This window comes from Macaca fascicularis, chromosome 3 (genome assembly GCF_037993035.2).
Source record: "Macaca fascicularis isolate 582-1 chromosome 3, T2T-MFA8v1.1".
NCBI classification, from domain to species: domain Eukaryota; kingdom Metazoa; phylum Chordata; class Mammalia; order Primates; family Cercopithecidae; genus Macaca; species Macaca fascicularis.
The window spans coordinates 26,215,153-26,239,407 of NC_088377.1; the positions used below are offsets into that span (position 1 = coordinate 26,215,153).

At 38.8% G+C, this 24,255-nt stretch overlaps 1 protein-coding gene across 3 annotated transcripts in view; it reads right to left on the reverse strand.

Moving 5' to 3' along the window:
* Window positions 1–22,738, reverse strand: part of NCAM2 (neural cell adhesion molecule 2) — a 570,634-nt gene extending 547,896 nt beyond the window's left edge. For all 3 annotated transcript variants that reach the window (XM_005548903.5, XM_065541469.2, XM_005548906.5), the window contains exon 1: window positions 22,435–22,738. In XM_005548903.5, coding sequence (XP_005548960.1) covers window positions 22,435–22,489 — 55 coding nt within the window. In that variant the 5' untranslated portion in view covers window positions 22,490–22,738. The remainder of the gene's footprint in view (window positions 1–22,434) is intronic.
* Window positions 22,739–24,255: the final 1,517 nt, after the last annotated feature.

The following is a 24,255-nucleotide window of genomic DNA, read 5'->3' on the forward strand; positions in this document are numbered from 1 at the left end:
AGGGTACAAAGATAGGGAAGTCTACTTGGCCACAGAGAGCCCAAGTTTTCTCTCTCCTCTTTGTCTTCACTGCTCTACTATAATGCGGAAGATATTTAAAGGTGTTCCTGTAATACCTTTAATAAGATGAATATATTAGAAGAGAATATATTGTTAGGGAACTGGCTGGGGGCATCACTAGAACTCGATTAGGGAAACCTGGTAACACAGGTTATGGGAGAAATTCCACCAGCCAAGTCCTGAGGGAGAGCGTGCTGAGCCTCTGAGCATGATCAGATCAGTGGGAGCTGAGGTGGAGCCTTACTTAGAATTGTGGAAACATCTGGGCTTGTGCTTGTGCTGTGGTCATGCTGTGAAATCCCGCTAGTACAGACACTGCCCAAAGTGGAGGCACAACCGACGTCTATAGGTGAGTTACAGATGAAGAGAAGTGGAGAAAAATAACAACAATAAGCTCCCACCAGAGTCTAGACAACAGTTTGAGTAACGTGAGGGAAGAAAGGGGAAGTCTTTGAGAGTGGAGGACAGCCCTGAGAGGGAAATTGAACGTTGGTCGGCCAGGTGCAGTGGCTTATGCCTGTAATCCCAGCACTTTGGGAGGCCAAGGCAGGCAGATACCTGAGGTCAGGAGTTGGAGACCAGCCTGGCCAACATGGTAAAACCCAATCTCTTCTAAAAATACAAAAATCAGCCAGGTGTGCTGGCGGGTGCCTGTAATCCAGGCTACCTCGGGAGGCTGAGGCAGGAGAATTACTTGAACCTGGAGGCAGAGGTTGCAGTGAACTTAGATCATGCCACTGCACTCCAGCCCAGGCAACAGTGCGAGACTGTATCTCAAAAAAAAAAAAAAAAAGAAAAGAAAAAGAAAAAAGAAAAGAAACTGAACTTTGTACTGGATTCAGGATTTAAGCAGTTGGTCAGTTACCAAACTGAGTAATTACCCTCAATTCCACATTCTGACTCAGCTATGAAGCCCTGCACCACGATGGCACCCAGCTAACACAGAAAAGCAGAGAGGATCTAGACACCATAAAGCCCAGAAAGGCCAAACTTACCAGCTGCCCTAGGCACTTAGCAAAGTATGGGAAAACTGAATAGAATGTATTCGGTGACAGAGTGGTAATGTAACTTTCCAAAGCTAATAACTACCTGAAGATAAACATTCTGACATTTTACCAGAACATCATTTTTCATATATCCAAATTTTCTTTGAATATTTTAAATGGAGGCTTGGAAAATAAATAACAAAAAATTAATTGGCTCTATTGTAATATTAAGGAAAAGAGCTAATATTAATTGGATACTTTGTGAATAGTACTAATATTATCCTCATTCTATGGATGAAAATATTAAGGAACACTCTTAACATTCTTTTCTTAAGGAAAACATTGAATCACTTGCAGAAGACCTTACATCCAGCAAGTGGATGAGCAAGATTTATATGCAAATCTGCCAGATCTCAAACTCCGTGCTGTTTAATCATTGTAAAACCTATGGCATGGAAGAATGTTTTGAAGTTTGCATATCTACAGATAAAAATAAATTTTGAAGTTTGCATGTCTACAAATAAAAATAAATTTTTTGCGGGTATAATTATCAAAAAGTTTGCTTTGAAGCTAAGGGAAAAAATATTTAGATATTTAAGTATACAGAACGAGGCTTCAGTGAGCATGGAACAGAAATGGGAACAAAACACAGACACTGAATTATTTGCTGAAGAAATTATTTAGGTCACAGGGTCCAAATTTATTCACAGGAAACCACCAGCAACTTGTGCATGGGAAAGTGTTTTACCCCAGCACTAAGCAGCCATTGGCCTCAATGCCTGGAACTGCCATGTGCTGGCACAAATCCATTTAGCATCCAACCATTCAGCCAGAATGCTTCAATGACCAGCCACGTGAAGTGAATTCTGAAAACCTCAGAAACAATTTTGACTGGTGTCACCAATCTATAAGAAGCAAAAGTAAATCAAAGAACTGTTTCAAAATAGAACCATTCAATGCTAGTTATAGAAAAAGGAAAGCTCCTCTCTGAATATTTGTATTTCCATAAACCCATAAACCTGTCAGCAATAAAGTGACTAGAAACTCTCTAATTTGAACATTCTTATTATGCAGCAAATAAGTGTACTTAGTTGACCTGAGTACCTGAAAATATGGAAATGCTTTATATGAAAAACAGAACCAACGTACCTCACAAAAGCTCTTTACACAAATGAAATCTGTTCTCTGGCAACAGAAACAGAAGCAGATTATCTATTTAGTAATTCTCAAAAGGGACACGACAACAGACCCCTGAAATACAAGAGAATATGCATCTACAATTTTATGATGCAATACTTATTGTGATATTACAAATATGTTCAATTTGTTCAGCAGCACTGTAACAAGAAGTGTTATAATTCAGTGGTGCAGTCCAATGAAAAAGAGAGTATAACACCATCAGAAACTTAGCAGCCTTCATCTCTTTAATTACGAACTGGAGAAACTGCAATGAAGAATTCAAGTCTGCGCATGCAGTTCAATCACAGTCCCTGAGCTGGAACCAAAACATTCATACTCCAAAAGCCGATTTTATCTATATTCACTGACTATGTTTTGATGGAAAACATCATCAATTATGGATACTTGCGTGTTGGGAGTTTCTTTGAAAAAACAGTGGGGAGAGGTGTTTAGCTCTTTGTTTTGTGTAACAAGGAGACAGCAGATATTGTTTTGTAGTCTTGAGAAATTAAACACTGGCTAATTAGTCTTCAGTTATATGAAGTGTGAATAATGAGTCCAATATTTTAGAATGGAGTACATTTTCTTCTTAGAAGCAAAAATCAGCAAAGAACTAATAACATAAAATATTCATGAATTTCAGTACTAATGAAACTAATGAAACAAATATAGCAAACATTTTGATACAGCACTAAAAGATTTTGATACAGCATAGAATGGTTTCCCCAAGTTCCTGTATGCATATATATTTAATATAAGTATATACACACACACAAATAAATATACACACATATATACATAGACCTATACAAACAAATATATTTTTTACATAAATTTTAAAAATATATTTTACATAACATTTTATAGATTTGGCTATTTCAAGAAAACAGTGTTAGTGCAAATGCCTGGCAAAGAAAAAGTATAGCTATTCTAAAAAGGAGAAATTACAGAGCATGTGCATAGTTTCATACACCAAGTGCTTCAAACCATGATTTTGTATTACCCTAACTTTTAATTCACTGTGCAGCTTTCAGAAGAAATTCAAAGTGAGGAATAGTATAGCTCACCGCTTGGTTGAGTCATGCACCCGGACTAGTGAGTCTGCACAATCGCGCATGCTTCAATATTTAACTTGCCTCATCGGTCCATTTCAAATCAACACTCTTAGTTACAACTTCTCCCTCTACAGAGGACACTGGTTCCCATTTCTATTTCTATTTGTTTGTTTGTTTGTTTGTTTTGAGATGGAATTTCATCTATTGCCAGGCTGGAGTGCAGTGGCGTGATATCTGGTCACTGAAACCTCCACCTCCCGGGTTCAACCAATTCTCCTGCCTCAGCCTCCCGAGTAGCTGGGACAACAGGCACGTGCCACCACGCCCAGCTAATTTTTTGTATTTTCAGTAGAGATGAGTTTTCACCACTTTGGCCAGGATGGTCTCGATCTCCTAACCTCATGATATGCCCGCCTTGGCCGCCCAAAGTGTTGACATAATAGGCGTGAGCCACTGCACCTGGCCCCATTTCTATTTTTTAACCAACTCTTCCTCTTCTAGAAACAAAATGGATATTTTCCTAAGCCTCCTTACACTTGAAAATGTTATTCTCCTACCTACTCTTGAAAAGAATATAAAAACAATAAAAATATTTGCCTTGAAAAATGTTAGCTTCTTTGATATCATAAGCTTTTGGAGGACTAGTCAAGGGTATGCAATTTGGTTTATTCCAAATCTATTACCCTTCTCCTGCCATACAGTGGACTATACTCCCCAAGCACTGTGTAGTGGGAGGCACCCAGATCTTCAAAGCCAAAGAAAGCCTGAATTCAAACCCGACCTTTGCCATTTCTTAGCTATGTGACCTGCAGCAAATTACTTATTGCTCTGTCCCATAATTTCCTTATTTGTAAAAATTTTTTAAATAATAATAATCTGTATGCAGATATCGGCATTAAATAAGATCAAGCATAACAGCTTTTTTTTTTTCTTTTTTTTTTTTTGGAAAGTGCCCAGAACATAGCCTGTTCACAAAGCAAGTTAATACCCTTACCGTATCATTCTTAAACTTAACAAGAGTAAAACTATGCACAATGCTAATGGTTTTCTTTTATGGCAACTTGACTGGTAGAAGACAACTCTTCTTGCCAATCAGACTGAGTTCAAATCCCAACTTTGCTATTGAAGTGTTGTCAGTTAGGCAAGTCATCTAAACTCTTTAAAATGTCTTCATTACCTCATCTATAAAAGAGAATTAATCTCAAAAGTTTGGAGAATCATAAGAGATCACACATACAAAGAGCATAAATATGGTACACTGTAAGGGCTTTATAAATGTTGGCTTTGATATTGTTTGCATTCTTTGTCAAAAACGGTCTTTTCAACATTCCTGTGGCAGACACATTTGACTACAATATTCTCGCTCCTTCATTCTTCCTTGAAAGATGGGACACCTAATTTGATTGGCCAATCATGTACTTCAAGGGAGGCAGATCTCTCCATCATCAAAAGGGAGTCGATTCGGGAAGGGAAATCATGTTAATGTCGTTTTCCTCACCAGCAATTAATTTAGGAGTGATCATACGAAATGATTATAGCCAGTGAGGACTGAGGGAAGTTGGCTAGACAACACAGGGTAAGGGGATTTTTCCTCCAAAGAAAATCAATTAAAGAAATACAGGCGGCTGGGCGCAGTGGCTCATGCCTGTAATGCCAGCAGTTAGGGAGGCCGAGGCGGGCAGATCACCTGAGGTCAGGAGTTTGAGACCAGCCTGGCCAACATGGTGAAACCCTGTCTCTACTAAAAATACAAAAAAAAAAAAAAAAATTAGCCAAGTGTGGTGGCAGGTGCCTGTGATCCCAGCTACTTGGGAGGCTAAGGCAGGAGCATCACTTGAAACTGAGAGGCAGAGGTTGCAGTGAACCGAGATCACGCCACTGCACTCCAGTCTGAGGGACAAGAGCAAGACTTCGTCTCAAAACCAACAAACAAACAAAAAGACAAAAAAAAAAAAAACCCCAAAAACAAAAACAAAAAAACCCATAAATACAGGCATACCTTGGAGGTATTGCAGTTTGGTTCCAGAAAACCATAATAAAGCAAATATCACAATAAATTAAAGAACACAAATTTTTTTGGTTTTCCAGGGCATGTAAAAGTTATGTTTATGCCATACTTATAGTATATTAAGTCTGCAACAGAATGATGTCGAAAAATGTCCATACATTAATTTAAAAATGTTTTATTGCTAAAAAAGAGTTAAGGATCATCTAAGTCTTCAGTGAGTCCTAATCCTTTAGCTGGTAGAGGGTCTTGCCTCCATGTAAATGGCTGCTTCCTGATCAAGGTAGAGGTTTGCTCAAGGTTGAAGTGGCTGTGGCAGTTTCTCAATATAACACAACAATGATGTCTGGTGCTTTCAATCGGCTCTTCCTTTCCTAACATATTTCTCTGTAGCATGCAATATTGTTTGATCATATTTGACCTACAGTAGAATGCTTTTCAAAATTGAAGTCAATCTTCTCAAACTCTCCAACTGTTTTATTAACCAAGTGCATGTAGTATTCTAAATAATTTGTTTACATTTCAATAAAGTTCACAACATCTTCACCAGAATTAGATTCCATCTCAAGAAATCACTTTCCTTGCTTACCCATTAGAAGCTAATAACTTCTCATCCATTCAAGTTTTGTCATGAGATGGCAGAATTTCAGTCCCATCTTCAAGCTCCACTTCTAACTAGTTCTCTTCCTCTTTCCATCAGATCTGCAGTTACTACTTCCACTGAAGTCTTGAAGCCCTCAGCCATCCATGAGGATGGAGAAATACAAGGAATAAACTTCTTCCAAATTCTTATTGTTGCCATATGACCTCTTCCCATGAATCACAGATGTTCTTAATGGCATCTCGAATGCTGAATCCTTCCCAGAAGGTTTTCAATTGACTTTGCCCAGATCCATTAGAGGAATCATTTCCGATGGCAGCTATAGCATTATGAAATGTACTTCTTAAAGAATAAGAGCGAGAGTCAAAATTACTCCTTGATCCCTGAGTTACAGAATGAATGTTGTGTTAGCAGGCATAAAAACAATGTTAATCTTTTTCTGCATCTCCATGAGAGCTCTTGGTTGAGCAGAGGCATTGTCAATGAGCAGTAACATTTTGAAGGGAACTTTTTTCTTTTCTAAGAAGTAGGTCCCTACAGTGAGCTTACAATATTCAGTAAATCATGTTGTAAACAGATGTGCTGTCATCCAGGCTTTTTGTTTCATTTGTAGAGTACAGAGTAGATTGAGCATAACTCTTTTTTTTTTTTCTTTTTTTTGGAGACACAGTCTCACTCCATTGCCAGGCTGGCATGCAGTGGCGGGATCTCAGCCTACTGCAACCTCTACCTCCGTGGGTTCAAGCTATTCTCCTGTCTCAGCCTCCCGAGTAGCTGGAATTACAGGTGTGTGCCACCACGGCCGGCTACTTTTTGTATTTTTAGTAGAGACGGAGTTTCACCATGTTGGCCAGGATGGTCTCTTGAGCTCATGATTTGCCTGCCTCAGCCTCCCAAAGTGCTGGGATTATGATGTAACATAATTCTTAAGGACCCTGGGACTATAAGAACAGCAAACAGGCATTGGCTTCAGCTTAGTCACCAGCTGCATTATTCCCGAAGAAGAAAGTCAGCTTGTCCTCTGAAACTTTGAAGCCAGGCACTGACTTCTCTTCTCTAGTTATGAAACTCCTAGATGGTATCATCTGACAACAGAAGGCCATTTCTTCTATATTAAAATTCTATTGTTAAGTGTGGCCCTGCCTTCATCAACTATTTTAGCTAAAATTTCTGAATAACTTGCTGTAGCTTCTCCATCAGCATCTACTGCTTCACCTTGCACTTTTATTTTATGGAGATGGCTTCTTCCCTTAAACCTCATGAACTTTTTAAATTTTTTTTTGAGACACAGTTTCACTCTTGTTGCCCAGGCTGGAGTGCAATGGTGTGATCTCAGCTCACCGCAACCTCCGCCTCTGGGTTTCAAGCAGTTCTTCTGCCTCAGCTTCCCAAGTGGCTGGGATTAGAGGCATGCGCCACCATGCCCCGCTAATTTTGCATTTTTAGTAGAGATGGGGTTTCACCTTGTTGGTCAGGCTGGTCTCGAACTCCTGACCCCAAATGATCCGCCCACCTCAGCCTCCAAAAGTGTTGAGATTACAGGTGTGAGCCACCATGCCCGGCCCTCATGAACCAATGTATGCTCACTTCCAACTTTTCTTCTGTGGCTTCCTCATATCTCTCACCACTCCAATTCAGCCTCCACAGAACTGGAGTATTAGGACCTTTCTCTGGATTAGGCTTTGCTTTAAGAGGATATTGTGGCTGGTTTGCTCTTCTATCCAAACCATGTAAAACTTTCTCCACATCAGCAATAAGGCCGCTTTGCTTCCTTACTCATGTATTCACTGGAGTGGCATTTTTAATTTCCTTCAATAATTTTTTTTTGCATTCACAATTTGGTGAACTGGCGCAGGAGGTCCAGCTTTTGGCCTCTTTTGGCTTTCAACATGCCTTCCTTACTAAACTTAATTATTTCCAACTTTTGATTTTAAGGGAGAGACCTGTGACCCATCTTTTGACTTGAACATTTAGGGGCCATTGTAGGGTTAATTAATTGGCCTAATTTCAATATTGTTGTGTCTGAGGGAAGGGAAGGTCTGAAGAGAGGGAGAAATACCAAGAAACAGCCAGTCAGTGGAGCAGTCAGAGTATACACAGCACTTATAAATTAAGTTGATTAAGTTTGTCATTATGTGGGTATGCTTTGTGGTACCCTAAAATAATTACAATTGTAACATCAAAGATCAATGATAACAGATCAGCATAAAGACACAATAATAATAAAACGTTTGAAATATTGCCAGTTACCTAAATGTGACACAGAGACCCAAGGACAGCACATGCTATTAGAAAAATGAGTCCGATAGGTTTGTGTGACACACGGAGGCCACAGACATTCAATTTGTAAAAAAAAATGCAGTATCTGTGAAATGCAATAAAGGGAAACACAACAAAATAAACCACGCCTGTATTTCTTTCTTTCCCAACTTCAGGTAAGCACGGAAGTATGTGACGCTTTGAGTTGCTGAAGACAAGTTTCTTCCACAAAGCCACGTAAAAACAGCCAAAACCATGCGTAGAAACATGAAATTAAAATCTATCTCTGTATGGCCTCTCCTGCGCTATAACAGATTTTTATTTTTAAGCCATTTTGAATTTGTCCTTCTCTTCTTTGCCCCTAAAAGCATCCTACACTGATGTAATTTCACTATGATAATATTCAGTCAGTCATCCACAAACTGATGGCTTACTAAATTATTAATCATTATAGTGATTCACAATAAGGAAAGCCATTGAAAGATACAGCTCATATTTAAATATTAATGTTACATAGTTCTTAATGAATTACACTAATCTAAACAATCAAGTTTCCCCACCTTACAACCACTCTAAACCCCACCCTATTATCTCTAAATCCTGCTAGTTCTCCATGCTTATTAACCTTTTAAGTCTCTAAAAGAGTTACTCATTTACCAATTGGCAGTCACTAACCTGGATTTGGCCATTCAAAAGTAATGACTCGATGATATGGCAACTCCATTTTTTCATTTTTGAGGAACCTCCATACTGTTTGCCATCATGTCTGTACTAATCTCTATTCCCAAAACAATGCATCAGGCTTCTCTGTTCTCCTCACCAACATTAGATTTTGTCTTTTTTATGACAGACAATCTATCAGGTGTGAGGTGCTATCTCACCATGGTTTTTAATTTGCATTTCCTTGAAGACTAATGTTGAGCATTTTTTCATACATCTGTTGACCACACATATGCCAGCTTTTAGAAGATACCTACTCAGGTGTTTGGCCCACTTTGTTTAAATTGGGGTTTTTTTTCCTTGATATTGAGTTATTTGAACTACTTATATATTTTGGATATTAACCCCTTACCAGAGGTATAGTTTACAAATATGTTCTCCATTCCATAGTTAGTCTTTTCATTCTGTTGAATAAGTTCTGAAGATGTATTGCATGGCAAGGCGACTATAGTTAAAAATGTACTGTATACCTGAAAATTGCTAAGAGATTAGATCTTAGATATTCTAACAACAACAAAAAATGATAACTATGTAAGGTGATAGATACTTAGCTTGATATAATAACTTCACAATACATACATGTGTCAAAATCATGCCATATACTGTAAATATATGTATTGTAGAGCTGGGTGGGAGGTGGGGGGAGAATTGGCCAGAAAAAAATGGTAAAAACCTGAAGCTAGAGCTAGCCCTAGTGCTTGTCTTTTTCCTTCTGCAATTCCTCATTTCTTCAAGGGACTATGTTTCAGTCAGTGTAATGAGCATCATTTTAGAATCAGATATTCCTGAATTTGAATTTCAGATCCTTCCCTTATTAGATGCTACATATCTTTTATGAAAATCAGTTCCCTCATCTCTAAAATAATAGTTCAGATTTCCTATATGTTTTGAATTTTAAACTGATGTAATCCCTATGAAAAACAAAACAAAACAAAACAAAACCCTGCAGAGTAAATGGCAGGTTTCCTTCTTTTATTCAATTAATTCACCAAATACTTAAAACTACACACTGATCATTAAGGAAATAAGGTTGCCTATAATCATTCTATACATTCTGGGTATCATTTTCCCCCTGTATGCATGAAACTATATGAGATTTTATCCAAGCTCTTCACCCTTCTAACACAACCACCCACATTCCCATTCTCCTTTAGCTGATGAATTATCCTCCTGGAAACAAAACAGTGATTAGTCTTTGAGTATTCACTTCCCTTTATCATTCAACCTCAGCTCCCTGCTTGCGTTTCTACTGGGAGGTTAGAATGTGTTTCAGAGTTCTAATTAGTAATGACACTTTACACTTACAAAGATTTATCTTCTCCCATCACACATCCACATCCATGTCCATCACCTGAGACTTAGAGACTTTAAAATGAGGTAAAAGGCATGGCAGTGAGAGGCAGCTGAGCAGGAAAGGTCAAGCGAAACTTGACTAATAACAAAGTCCTCTTTCCTCCTATAGTCAATAGTTTAATCCTTCAATTTTCCTAGTAAGAAAGAGGTATTTCCTGATTAAAGAAGTCACTGTTCATCAAACAATTGCTGTATTAATGCACAGTGTAGGAAGAAGGCTGTTTTTCATAAAATGTTTCATTAAAATAAAAATGATACAGGGATTGAAAGCAAAAATACATTAACAACTTAGGGTATTGCATAATAGCTCAGAATTGTGTACTAAGAAGTGTTATTTTAATAACACGAGCACAGTAAGTTGAACGTTTCATATCCACTTTGGTTGTGATGGTGAAGTTTTTTTGTTTTGTTTTTTTTTTAGCACAGAGGACCTCATAATGCCATTGAACAACCTAGGTTAAGTTTTGTTCTTAAATTGCAGACCACTTGCAACCCACACAGAGGTAAAATGTATTAGTATAGCGCTTACGAGGGGGCTTTGAAATAAAATAACTACATTATCAATTAAAGTGATTATATGTAAAATCTGAGGAGGGAGATGAAACTAAAAATAGATAAATCAGAAGCACTGGTAAATTCTTTAATTGCAAACTGTGTTTCAAGTGAAAAACAGCATATATAATAATGGTAACATTAATAGATAAATGGTAGGCACACAGATAAATAGGTGATAAAGATTTTCTGGGGTATCCGAAAATGTATTCTGCCCAATAAACTTAAATGCTTTTATCACTGAAGTTGGACCTAGAGAACACCATAAAAATCATTAAAACACGCGCGCACACACACACATGCACACGCACACACACGAACACATACACACAGCTATCAGATGGCAAAGGATTTTTGAGGTTAAATGAAATTTCATTTTTTTAAAAAAGAGAAAACATGCAAGTATCTCTTAAAAATTAAGATAAAACAAGTATTTTCTGACTTCTCTTACTATACACACAGTTCAGAATTGGTTTCCAATAAGAATAGAATGAATAATCAACTTTTAATTAACCATGGGGGATTATCTTGATTTTGAGGACTTTAAATACTTGCTCTATCGACACAGCAGACACTTACTATTGACCATATCTAATCTAGTTAATTATACCTTTATCAACATGTTATATCCCCCTCATTTATTTATATATTTCAATACATACATTGAAAAATTCTGAGACCCCAACTATATAACCATCTCCTATGCCTCAGATAAGACTTCAAATGAACATACATTGAAAAATTCTGAGACCCCAACTATATAACAATCTCCTATGCCTCAGATAAGACTTCAAATGAACAAATCTCACAGAAAGATTTCAGTTTTCTCTATTCCAAGCCTAATTAATTTTCAATGAGGACATAAGAGCAGGGATAAGGTGATTCATCCTTGTTATTCCTCCCGAATTAGATAATAACTGTGACTTTATTATTTTATAGATGTTGATATGTTTACGGAAGATCTGCTATATGCATGGTAGTGACATAAACAAAATGTGTGAAATAAACACAGAGGCCAACACATCATATATTTTCAACAAAACAAATCATTATACAAAGGCAAAAGTAAATATGCTTTTTAAAATCAGTCAGTTTGGCTCCTGCCTGGTAATATTTAAATATGAATTCAGCATATATTTGCTGGGCTTCTACCATGTTCTAGGAATACACATGGGAATTTACAGCAAACTCTCTATTCTCTCTATTCAAGTACATTGCATTTAATGGGAAGCTAGCAGGGAAAGGCATTCTTGCTCCCATGGAGTTCACATGGAAGGTCACAGTAAAGTACCGTAAGTTTGAAGTGCAGAATTCAGGTATATTACCTCATCTCTGATTGGCTCCTCAAAGCCTTTAACAATGACTGGTACAAGTAATTAATGAATATTTGTTGAAAGAACTACTGTGCGCAGTAACGAGCAATGAGGCTGAGAGAATAGGATTGTGTCAATGAATACAAGGCAAAAGTATTAACAGTTCTAAGTCACACACTCCCAAATATTTCAAACGAAAGGTAGATCTCCAATTAAAATTAATGGCATCTTAGAAACACAGTCCAAAAGTAAACTATGAAGAACATAATGATATTAAATATGTTTCATACCAAGAAGGAATTTTTGGTAACTGCTTCATGGATACGAGTAAAACAAACCTTTAAGTAAAACCAGAAACATTATGACAGGAAAATATGATGTATCTAGAGTAAAATGTTTATATCAGGTCTGGTCCTACCATTTTTTAAAGCATTCTCTTTGGGCAAGTAATTTCGCCTTTTTGAAGTTTATTATCCTATTCTAAATCAGAAATACTATCTACTTTTCAGGATAACTGTGGGGCTTTATTAGGTAAATTAAAATTGACTGTAAGTATTTTGTCAATTAACATGTCCCACAATGTGTAGTATATACATTTAAAAATATTACCATAGTATAATTCTTACCCTTTGATGATTCAAAAGTTTTAGCTGGTGTAAAGATTAGTGTATAATCTACGGAATAAGTAGCATGAAGCCAGTTTTTCTATCCTACATAGTATGATAAAGAGTGAACAAGATTAAAAATGTGCTTAATTTCAGCTGGTATCAGAATGCTGTAAGTGATTTATCTAAGTAAATAATTTTTTAAATCAAAAGCCTGTAAATGTCACGGTTCAAAGCATCTGGGACATACCTCACTACATATATTAATCTTCACATAATCTCTTCTTAGCATTTCTCTCATGCATGATAGCTAGAACATAGAAACTCAACTGCTCTCTTCAGGCAGTGATTAGTAGAGAATAATAATCAGAGAAAAATTAAGTGAGACAATGGATATAAAAATAATCAGAAAGCCTAGTATTAGAAGTGTCAGAGGCATGTGAATCACAGCAACTCCATCTTGGATAGCGGCTGGGTAAAATAAGGCCGAGAACTACCAGACTGAATTCCCAGATGGTTAAGCATTCTAAATCACAGGATGCGATAGGAGGTTGGCACAACATACAAGTCATAAAGACCTTGCTGAGAAAACAGGCTGCAGTAGAGAACCCGGCCAAAGCCTATCAAAACCAACATGGCCACAAGAGTGACCTCTGGTCATTCTCACAGCTCATAGTATGCCAGTTATAAAGCATTAGCATGCTAAAAGACACTCCCACCAGCACCATAAGGGTTTACAGATGTCACGGCAACATGGGGAAGTTACCTTATATCATCTAAAAAGGAGAGGAACCTTCAGTTTCAGGAATTGCCCACCACTTTCCCAGAAAATTCATGAATAATCCACCATTCGTCTGGCATATAATGAAGAAGTAACAATAAATGGGCCACCAGCAGACCTCAGGGTTCTCTGCCTATGAAGTAGCCATTCTTTTATTCCTTTACTTTCCTAATAAACTCGCTTTCACTTTACTCTATGGACTTGCCCTGAATTCTTTCTTGCACAAGATCCAAGAATCCGCTCTCGGGTTCTGGATTCGGACCCCTTTCTGGTAACAGAGGTACCAAAAAAACTCGTTGGGAATGAACAAGTTATAATAATAGAAAAAATGTCCCCAAGTCCTCTCATTAATACTGAGACCAAACTACAAGTGTGCTTATTTTCTTACATTGGGATCTATTCATATTATAATATAGGTTTTAGTCATAATACATTGGCTGATTTTGCAAGTAGAGACATGCATTTCTGATATAGCACCATATTTGCATCCCTGAAAATCTCTGGGGTCTGAAAACTTGTGCAGTAAAAAATATCATACTTTATGGGAAAAGGCAGGATTAGGAGGCAAAACATTCAAAACCTGCAGAAAGCTGTAACCAAGTACTAACAAAAACCATAGAAGTCTTCATTATAATACTAGCATAGTTAAATCTCTGCTGGTATTTGCACCTAGCTTTTGCACACTCTATCAGGATGCAAGACCTGAAGGGCATTCACTTTAAAATGCAAACTGTGATTCACAGTGTAGCCTTTAAAAAATAAAAACAACAAAGTAAACAAAAGCAAACATCATTGTTTCACCAGGCAAAATGACTTCCCAGCTTCTTCAGCCGTACTTTCACTTCACCAGATGCCTATTATAGCGAAAATCAAGATGTTCTTAAAGCTACGAAGTAAATGAATACTTGCACTAAAGGAAGGGCCTTGAGTTAATTTTTTTCATATTTTCTTAATTTCTTCACAGCTTGCTAAGGCTTTCTCCTTAGTTGTAAGGAAGCCTGGCTCTTACTTAAAAAATTAATGAGCGGAGAAAATCATGTACGGATCAACACAATGTTTTGGTTTTTGTTTTGTTTTGTTTTGTTTTGTTTTGTTTTGTTTGAGATGGGGTCTCACTCCGTCACCCAGGCTGGAGTGCAGTGGTGCAATCTCTGCTTGCTGCAATCTCTGCCTCCCAGACTCAAGTGATTCTCCAGCCTTAGCCGTCCAAGTAGCTGGGACTACTGAGGCATGCACCACCACGCCTAGCTAATTTTTGTATTTTGGGTAAAGACGGGGATTTGCCATGTTGCCCAGGCTGGTTTCAAACTTCTGATCTCAAGTGACCTGCTGGCCCTGGCCTCCCAAAGTGCTGGGATTACAGATGTGAGCCACCACTCCCAGCCCATGGATCAACACAATTTCTGCATTATAACACCACGTCCCCCTGTTTATCAATGGTGTAACAAGGTAAAATGCATCAAAGAAACAAACACTGTAGCAAAAAAGACCGAATCCTATCTGAAATGTATTTAATGTTCCTTGTTATAAATGTGGGTGCCAGCCTAAAGAAGGAACTTAAAATCTCTGGGCAAATCAGTCATTCTTAATCTCAGGAATGTCATCTATAAAACATGATCTAATCAGGATTCAATGAGATAATGAGTACAAATGCTCAACACAGCTCTCTGGCATAGAGGAGGTGCTCAAAAATATTAGTTCCTTTTTCCTTCCTTGGGCACGGATAGAAAAATGTTAAAATTTTATATATTCAATACCAAAAATATTTTTTCATGTAAGTGTTCAGAGTTTTTTTGGTGGGGAGGGGGGAGTTCTCCTGGTTTTTGTTTTGTTTTGGTCTGCCAGTGCTAAAAAGAAAAAGAAGTTATAAATAAAGCAGAGAAAATGATTTAAATGAAGAATATATAATGAAAACAAATTTTACCTACATACATCTGAGATTTTACCAAAATTCCAGAAGTATACTACACAACATTTGAAGCATAAATGGGGATGGAAGAACAAGATAAAGACAGATGACGAATAAAAGTGAAGAAATTATTCTGAAGAATTGGCCAAATAAGAAGATCAACAGTTTCCATTTTCAAGTTTATTGACATTTTTATCTAGATGTGCCATGAATACAGCAACTTGACATATAATTTTAAAAACAACAAGTTAAAAATTACTTAAAATGGGTGTGCTTCTTCATTGATTTTTCCTATTTGTATTAAGATATAACCTTTTTTTCTGCTAAATAGACTTAAAACTTCATGTGGCACCTTCCTAACAGTTACTCAATTTGTATCTGTTACTAAGATCCTATTAAGTCTTCCATAGACACATGTACCATGTCCACTTGCTCCTTTTTCTTTTCTTCATCCTACGCATGGCCAGTAGACATAAAAACAAACCAAAATTTAATCATGTTACTCTCCTGCCCAAACAATGGCTCCCAAAGATCTACACCAGAGTCAAACACAGCTTGGTCTCCAGGTCACTCTATCTTCTATTTCCACCACTGTTTCCATAATTGAGTGCAGAGGCTCACCTTTCCAAATTGCTTCATGAATCCTTGGATTCATTAAACTGGATTACTTCTACTCTCCCAACACGCACCTCCCTTCTTACAATTTGTTTACTCATTATTTTTCTCCTTGTATTAATACTTTTCTCCATTTACTCTCACTATATTGAAGCCCTTTCTGTTTCACTGAGTGGCAAGGTAATGTCCTGGTAGGAGGCTAGGTTTTGAACTGTCCCAAATACAAACCCTCATTTCCAAGCAGTACAACCTCAGTTATTTAAACTCCCTATGTCTCACGGCCCTCATATATAAAGAAACAATAATCATAATAATAACAAGATAATAGAGGATTATGACAAGAGAGTCTGTCAGTAAACACAATCAATTTTAGCTCATTCTAGGCACTAAACTGCTAAGGACTCCGACTACTTGGTGTTTAATTATATGATATATTTTGTCATTTTATAATATTTTGTTGAACAAGTTATATATTTCTCTCATGCTTATTTGGGTTTTTACATTTGTATTATTTGTTTCTGCAATTATCAACATTGAATTTTCCACAAACACGCGAATTTTTAAACAAATGAATCAACAATACATCAAAAATAGGTATGCAACCAGAAGCTGGAAAATCTACTCCTAGTTCCAGATAACTACAAAAATAAGTGATATAGGCAAATCGGATAATTCTTCTGTACCTCAATTTCTTCGTCCATAAAACCAAGCTAATAGTCCCTTGACTCATTGATAATCGTGAGTTACAAGATGACAGCACTTTGCACAAGTGGTCTGTACTGTTATAAGGTGCTGATAATGTACTCATTTTAAGGCCTCAAAAAGTGCTTGTTATTTGATTCACTGACAAAATGGCACAGAATTTAAATATATTTTACTTTGAGCTGAAGATATATTAGATTCATTTAAATAAAATCTATGAACAAGTTTGGTGTTAGGTGAAGAGTTTGGAGACTGGAGCTCTAGTAACTATCCCTTTTATTTTTCCGTTTGATCTTCAGTAAGTCATTTGTCTTAATTATGTGCCCCATCCTAAGCCTCTGGGTGTTTAACACCAGCCTGATGTTGGTCCATAGAGAGGATTCGTGATACAAAAAAAAAAAAAGCGCATCATTCCTCAAAACCTTTTACTGCCATCTGCTGGCAAATTGTAAAAATAAATATGTGTTCCATCACTAGGACAATGAGTGACGCCCCCTGGAGTTGTTCTTCACACAACCCATGCAATCATTCCTAGTAATACTGTCTAATGAGGTGTCTGGGACACAGCAGGTATTCTGTAAATGTTAGATAAATGAATAAATGATGAATGAGTCACTCTTATCAATAAGAAATCTCTGTCCCTTTCATATTGTTTTCTAACCACAGAGCAGCTTATGATGATTTTTTTAAAACTAAATAAATGTTTGTAAACCACAGACAAATTTATCTGTACACACATTATTTAAAAACATAAACAAAGCCTAGCATAGTAGGGTTGACCTTTGGCAAGGTGCCTGCCTATACATATTTATTGTCACAATTGCTCCTCATGGCCAAGCACCAAAGTCAACTGGCCAGATTTTATGATATCAAACTTTCAAATAAGCAAATAGTGGTTCTAAGAGTGTAAGTTGCTTCTTCAAGGTTAAGAGACTCTTAGTAGCCTAGGTCTTCTGATTCCAAATCCAATGAATTTTCTTCATCCCTGTGAGTTTTAATAAATCAAATAGTGCCAAGAAAGATTTGATCAGTGGACCTGAAATTCTTCAAACTATAATGTTTTGATTGCCATGCTTATATTCTCGAAATGCCCCATTATCTTTCTTAATGATTTAAATTCAAACATCTTGATTTAAAATCAAGATGTTTCATTACTTCATAGCTTTGTAAAATGTCTTGTAATGTTTGATGAATTGTAAGTGGCACAAGTGAACATAGAAAACTAGGAAATACGTTGATATCTCTTTGGGATTAGTACTCTTATCATAACTGTAAATTGTTAAAAGTTATTAAAATATTTAAAAGAGCACCAGAGAGAAGCACTTTTATTTGTTGAACAATTAGAGAGAGCTTGGCTCTATAAAGTGCAGGAATATTACATTTAATAAAAGCATATAAGCACTGGTTGCATCTTAAAGTGTTCTCATATCATGTAATTTGGAAAATTAAAACAAATTTATAATCTTTGAAATAGCCCTATCCTCAGTTTAATTGGGATTGTATAAAGGGAACAATAAATTTAAAATTTAGGACAATAAAATTTGAAAAACAATGATAGTCCCTTGAGAAGTAGATTCAAATTATTAAATTAATTTTGCACACATCAACACTCAGGGGATTAATTTCATTTGGGGGGAAATAATGCAATTTAGAATCACTCTATCAGTTATTGAGCACTTTTCTTCATTCTTTCAAAAATTCATTGCAGTGAGAGATGGCCCTGAAAAGAGATAAGTTACAATGATTCCCCAAATTTTAAAAGGCAGAGAACGCAGGAGGACCAGTTCCAGAGCCTTCAGATTGTCAATCCTGTTACTGTTTGCGCTGCTTCCACACAAGGACAGGCAAAAACAAATCACACTGTTCAGCTTGGTTACTAGCCTCAATCTCTGTAGCTCATTTCGCAGTTTCCTTACAAACTAGCCCTATTTTTGAAAGAAGGCCATTTTATTTACAAAATCCTATGAAGTCTAACTTTTGGTACTGAATGAGGTTCTTTTGTTTCATTAATTGCTTCTCTAGTAGGACAGTACCTCGGGGAGAAAATTAGCTCCCTGTGTCATTGAAAAGACTCATCTGACACTCTCGGGATCCGCCAACTTCCCTTCTTGCTCTACGGGCTCCGATTTTGCATTAAAAGTGAGAAAATGCTCTGCTTCCCTCTTTTGATATGAAGTAGGGAGGGAAATCCTCTGGGTTACTCTTTGACAATAAAGATATTAATTTACATTAGCCCATCTTCCCCAAGTGCAAAAGAAGACCCAGTTGATTTAATAGAAACTTTGCACAAAGAGGCTGATAGCAAAGAATTAGAGCAGAGCAGATAGAAAAAGCATACAAGAGAGGCTGGAGCCATGCAACAGCCTAGACAGAAGATGAGTTTGTGGAGACCTCTCCTGTAATCTTCAAACTAGTAGACACTCACACACCTGTGCTCTATTTTTAGAAGGTACATTGCTTTAATGTACAATGACTTACTAGCACTTCACCAAAGAGAATAACTGTAAGCAGATGTCTGCTTTAACTAATCGACTAGGCAATTCACCCCTCCTTTCCTCACAATTTTGGCTTAGGGAAGTGTTCTCAGTAGGTATATTTGAACTGGATTGCAAGAGAGATGAATAGCATTATTCTTACCTTCGGTTTTAGTATAACAGGGCTTCTATTTTATACATGTGAACATCCAGAAAAAATGTTTATTAATCATACTTGTTTAATTTTTAAAGAAAGAAGGAAGTGGTTTTAAAAATGTAAAAACTCTCACGAAAGCAATCCGTACATACTACAGTTTGGGAATTTGAATATACAAAGATCCAAAGAGCAAATGTAGTTAATCAGAAACTGAAGTTATCACTTGAGATTTATGATTACAAAGGTTGTGACCAAGTTTTGAACACAAAGGAAAAATAATTGCAAAAGTTACAGAATTTTCTTTCCATTGACAATTAAATTCAGACTTCACAATAACATTCTAACCTCACTTCATTAGACATTAATCTTGCAGTGGAAATTAGAGGCTTTTAAAGGAGTATTTCTGCTACATTAAAAAAAAAGCATCTTACTACTGTACAACAATAAGGTTGTGTTGAGAGTTACAAGTAAACTATTAGGCCTCGTTAGCTAATTATAGTATTGGCATTCACTTAAGTTAGTCAGTTTCTCATTTAATGTCATTTTCTCCTATTCAACTGCTTCAGTTCAAAACGTTTTGACTCCTAAAAAGGGAATACATCATTGTTGCCTTTCCTCAGTCTAACTGCACACCACTTTCCAAAGCAATAGTTCCAATCATGCTTCATAAAATCCCCTGCAAGTATATTGTTGGACACATAAATCAGCAAGCTGGGATTTTAGTATTTCTAAGGCAAGACCAGGGATCTCTGACTGGTGGCTTTTCCATGGCCCTCTCTACAAGAGAATAAACAAAATTATGAGTTACACTAGGTCTATTTTTTTTAAACAGCTCCCAGTGGTGTGTCTGATACTTGCTGCTGCATCCTTAATTAGAGAACAAAACACTAGCATAGAGGAATTGGACTCCAGGATGAGGATGTCTACATCCAAGCATCTCTGACTTCATCAGAACACATGGCATAGAGGTACTATATATTCCTTTGCACAAAAGCTAGGTCTCTCTGAAATGTATCTGTGCCTCTATGAGTGCCACGCATTGTGAAATTGTACTAGAGAGATCTTTACAATGATGGTCTCCTTCTACCCTGTTTCATTACAGTGAATATGGGCTCCCCTTCAGAGACGCTTGTCTCAGAGTGCCTCTTCATAACCACCTTGTATCCTGGAACTTATAAATTAGCTGAATCACAATTTCACATCTATGTTACATGTACACATCCAAATTGTATGTCTCTGTGTACTATTTAAACCTATGTATCTAACATTTCTAGATTTCCTATGTCTCCAAATTCCAACACACTTAGCCTCTGCAATGATAAATTCAGACTCCACAACTGAGAGATTTTTCTTCTCCAAACCACTCACAATGTAATCATAAGTCTGCATAAACTTGCTTCCTATTATTCTCCCATGCTGCCCCACACTATCTACACTTATTTAATTGCAGTTGTATTTAACTGCAATTTTCAGGGATTGTTTCCTAGTGCTCAGAAATACCTGTCTATGCTATAAATGAACAGTCAAACACAATCAGCAGCTATCTGAAAATCAAAGCAGCGTATCTGTAGGACATATGTGTATGTTGATCTTTGCTTAAGAACCACTGAATTAACGAATTTGACTAGCATTTGTTTCAGATGGACATATCTGCAATTTTGCTAAGACTGAAATATTTCATACTCTATGTTAGGAAGGGAAAATGAGCAGAATCTTATCAAGACACTTTACAAACTATAGGAATCTCCAACATTTGCATACTAATTTCTGAACATTAAATCTGCATCCAATCGTGTCTCATTAGCCACTAACACTATAGCTGTGGGGAGGAGAAGGGCAGAGAAAGGAAGGCTTCACATCCAAAATGTCAAGCCCTGCTGAAGAATGATAGAAGGACTCCGTGGAAGAGCAGAAACCACCATCTTCCGGGCTTAAAATGGAGTTCTACCACCCCCTGCTGGACCAAACGAGCAATACAGAAGAGGCTAAAAATGCTTAGAACTGAATATCGTGGGGATATTTTAACTTGTCTTGTAATTTTATTCTTTTAAAAAACCAATTTCATGCTACACTAACAAGATAACATTCTTTGCAATCATTACATATTTCAAAATTAGCGCTATTTTATTTTTCCTTTAAAGACTTTCACCAATGCATGTTTTAGCATTTCGTGTCCCTAATTAAACGTCCAAACTTGTCTGGACAGTTGAAAATGCTTCCATTTATTGTAAATATATTTCATGTGAATATTTACTCTCTAAACAGCCGGATAAATTCATATCTATCTCTCTAGAGACAAACAGTGTTAGCTTCCACAAATTCCCTCTCAGGTTATTCTACCAGGCTATTCATTTTTTTTTTTTTTTTTTTTTTTTTAAGAGATAAAAGCTCCCACCAGTTCTCCCACAACCCCAGAAATCCCTTACAGGTGTAATTACAATGTAATGTTATAAAATTATTCCACCTTTCTGTATTAATAAGGGGTTGGGGGTCAAAATGAATGACTGCAACACATCCCTAGTTTTATCCATTTGCTTTCTTACACACAATATCCATGGCCACTCTCTTAGTTTCCAACAGAAATAAGCCATCATCATTCACTTCATGGTCAGGAATTAGGGTTTGGGGAAAGGGGTGGAAAAAAAAAAAAAGAGTCTCCAAGAATCGAATGTCTTGCACACAACAGATAATCTGCAAATGAGTTTAACGCTGATAGTTTTTGCTGCTTCTGTAAAACACCGTCGTGCCCTTCCTTTCCGCAACCTCAGATATTTCACTGTTAACACACACCAACACACTCATCCAATTTTTGATAATGAAAATAAGAGAAAGCCAAAATCCCAGAGAAAAAAGAAAGAGAAGAAGTGGTTTCCCTGGATATCCTGCTCACTGACTGCCCTCTCCAATTCCGTATTTTCCCTTCTCTTAAGGGTCTCCACACAACAGATACAATTTTAGAGTCAGCTAGGAGAAAGAACCAAAATAATAATAACAACAATAACTGTAACTTTAGTTCTTTCATTTAATTCTTCCTGCGCCTCCCTCTTTGCCTCTCTTGGCCGGGTGGAAGGGGGAGGGAAAGTAAATGCAATAAAGCACCACTCCTACCTTGCCCGCTACTGACAAGCAACCCGAGCAGGTAGAAGGAGAGGAGGAGGCTCATGTTCAGGACGTGACACCGGTGGACAGTTTCAAAGTTATTAAGTCCAGCCCTGGAGAGAGAACCTTTCGCTGCCCCGGCCGCCTCTGCGAGAGCCGCCGCCGCCGCTCCCGCGGTGCCCCAGCCGCCCGCAGCCCGCGCGCTCCTCCTCGCAAAGTGACTACAAGCTCCGCTCTTGCCGCACTATATCCAGGCAGCAGCGGCGGCAGCGGCGGCAGAAGCAGCAGCAGCGGCCGCCGCGGCGGCAGCAGCAGAGCCGGGCGGGGAGGGCGGCGGGGGCGGGGGCGCGGCGAGGGGAGGTGCGGCCGAGGCGTATCCCTCCGCGCCGCACGGCGGCCGCTCTCCCGCGAGGCTGGCGGTCCCGGGATTCGTCCGCAGTCGAGCTGGAAGCCACAGGTTCGGTCCCCAGTGCCTCCAACTAGAGGGGCAGCTGCGATCGCGAAGACGCCACTCGCCCGCCGGTCATTCGCACGTTCATGGACGCCCTGAGCCGAGAAGGGCGTGAGGATGGGGTCCGCCTGGAGCTCCTTCACAGCTGCCAGCCGCCTCGGGACAACTGAGCTGATGCTGAGCTGAAGTGAGCTGAGCTGATGCTGATGCAGATGCTGATGCTGATGCTGATACTGATACTGCAGACGGACGCCCCGAGCGCGCGCCGGCTCAACGCGAATGGGGGATCTGGAGGCGGGCGGTGTGCCCCGCGACTCTTACTCCTTTTGGGCGTGGGAGGAGGGAGATTCTTGTCTCTCCGTGGACCTCCCTCTCCCTCTCTCGCTCAAACCTGGAGCAGGCTGGCACCTTGCGCGGCTGTCCCCCTTCCCACGCTCTCCACCCCGCCGCGACAGAGGGGAAGCAATTGTACCCTAAAGTCTACACTGTCTATCTCCTCAGGCGCTAAAGGGGGGGCGGAAAAATAATGTACAGTGTTTCCTCTACATCTCGACCCATTACTGTTGGGAACGGCACCTTAAGGGAGAGACACTGGGGAGGAGGCGAGCCGCGGGAGGAGCTGCGTTCAACTCAGCCTCCGCCTCAACTGTGTCCTTAGAGGCCTGAAGTCTCTCCTGGCCTCACTCCGCGGGCTCTGCCCTCGGTTCCAGGGAGCTGCACTGGCCAGATCCCCGCCAGGGGTGCACCGAGGGAGGACTGCAAATGTGCAAAGATGAGGTGGGGCGGGGGGCGGGTGGAACCTTCCCCAGATCAGTGCCCTACCCCCAACACCCACGTACCCGCGCGTGTGTGAAAGTGTAAATTGAAGTGAGGGAGCCGTGGCAAGTGCCCAGAACTAACTCTCTGCTCCTTAAGATTGGGGCTTATCGTTATTTCTCCTAGAAGGGTAGGAAAAAGGTTGTGAGATTAACGTCAGTCACCTCTCCTGCAAGAGCGGTAAGAGGCAGAATCCCCAGCCCGGGGGAGCCCATGTCAATCTGGCCCGGGGTTACCGCGACCTGCAAAAGCTGACAATGGGTTCTTTCATCTGCTCTTTCCCTCTGGTTCCTTAGAGAACTCAACTGCCCCGCCCCAGACTCCACAAGGACCCTAGCTCCTTCCTTATCAGTGAGGACGTAGAAATAGCGGGGGTGGGGAGGATATAGAAATGTTGTAGAGCTCAGAATCCAGCCCCAGCCTGAGGATTTCATGCTGAAATGGACGTTGCATTGCCTTCAGGGAGGGCAGGGGGCAAGAGTAGACACAGGCTAACATGCATAGGGGAGATACTGTCTGCGATTTGTCCTCCCCAGGCAGAGCGCTTTATACAGATGATTCAC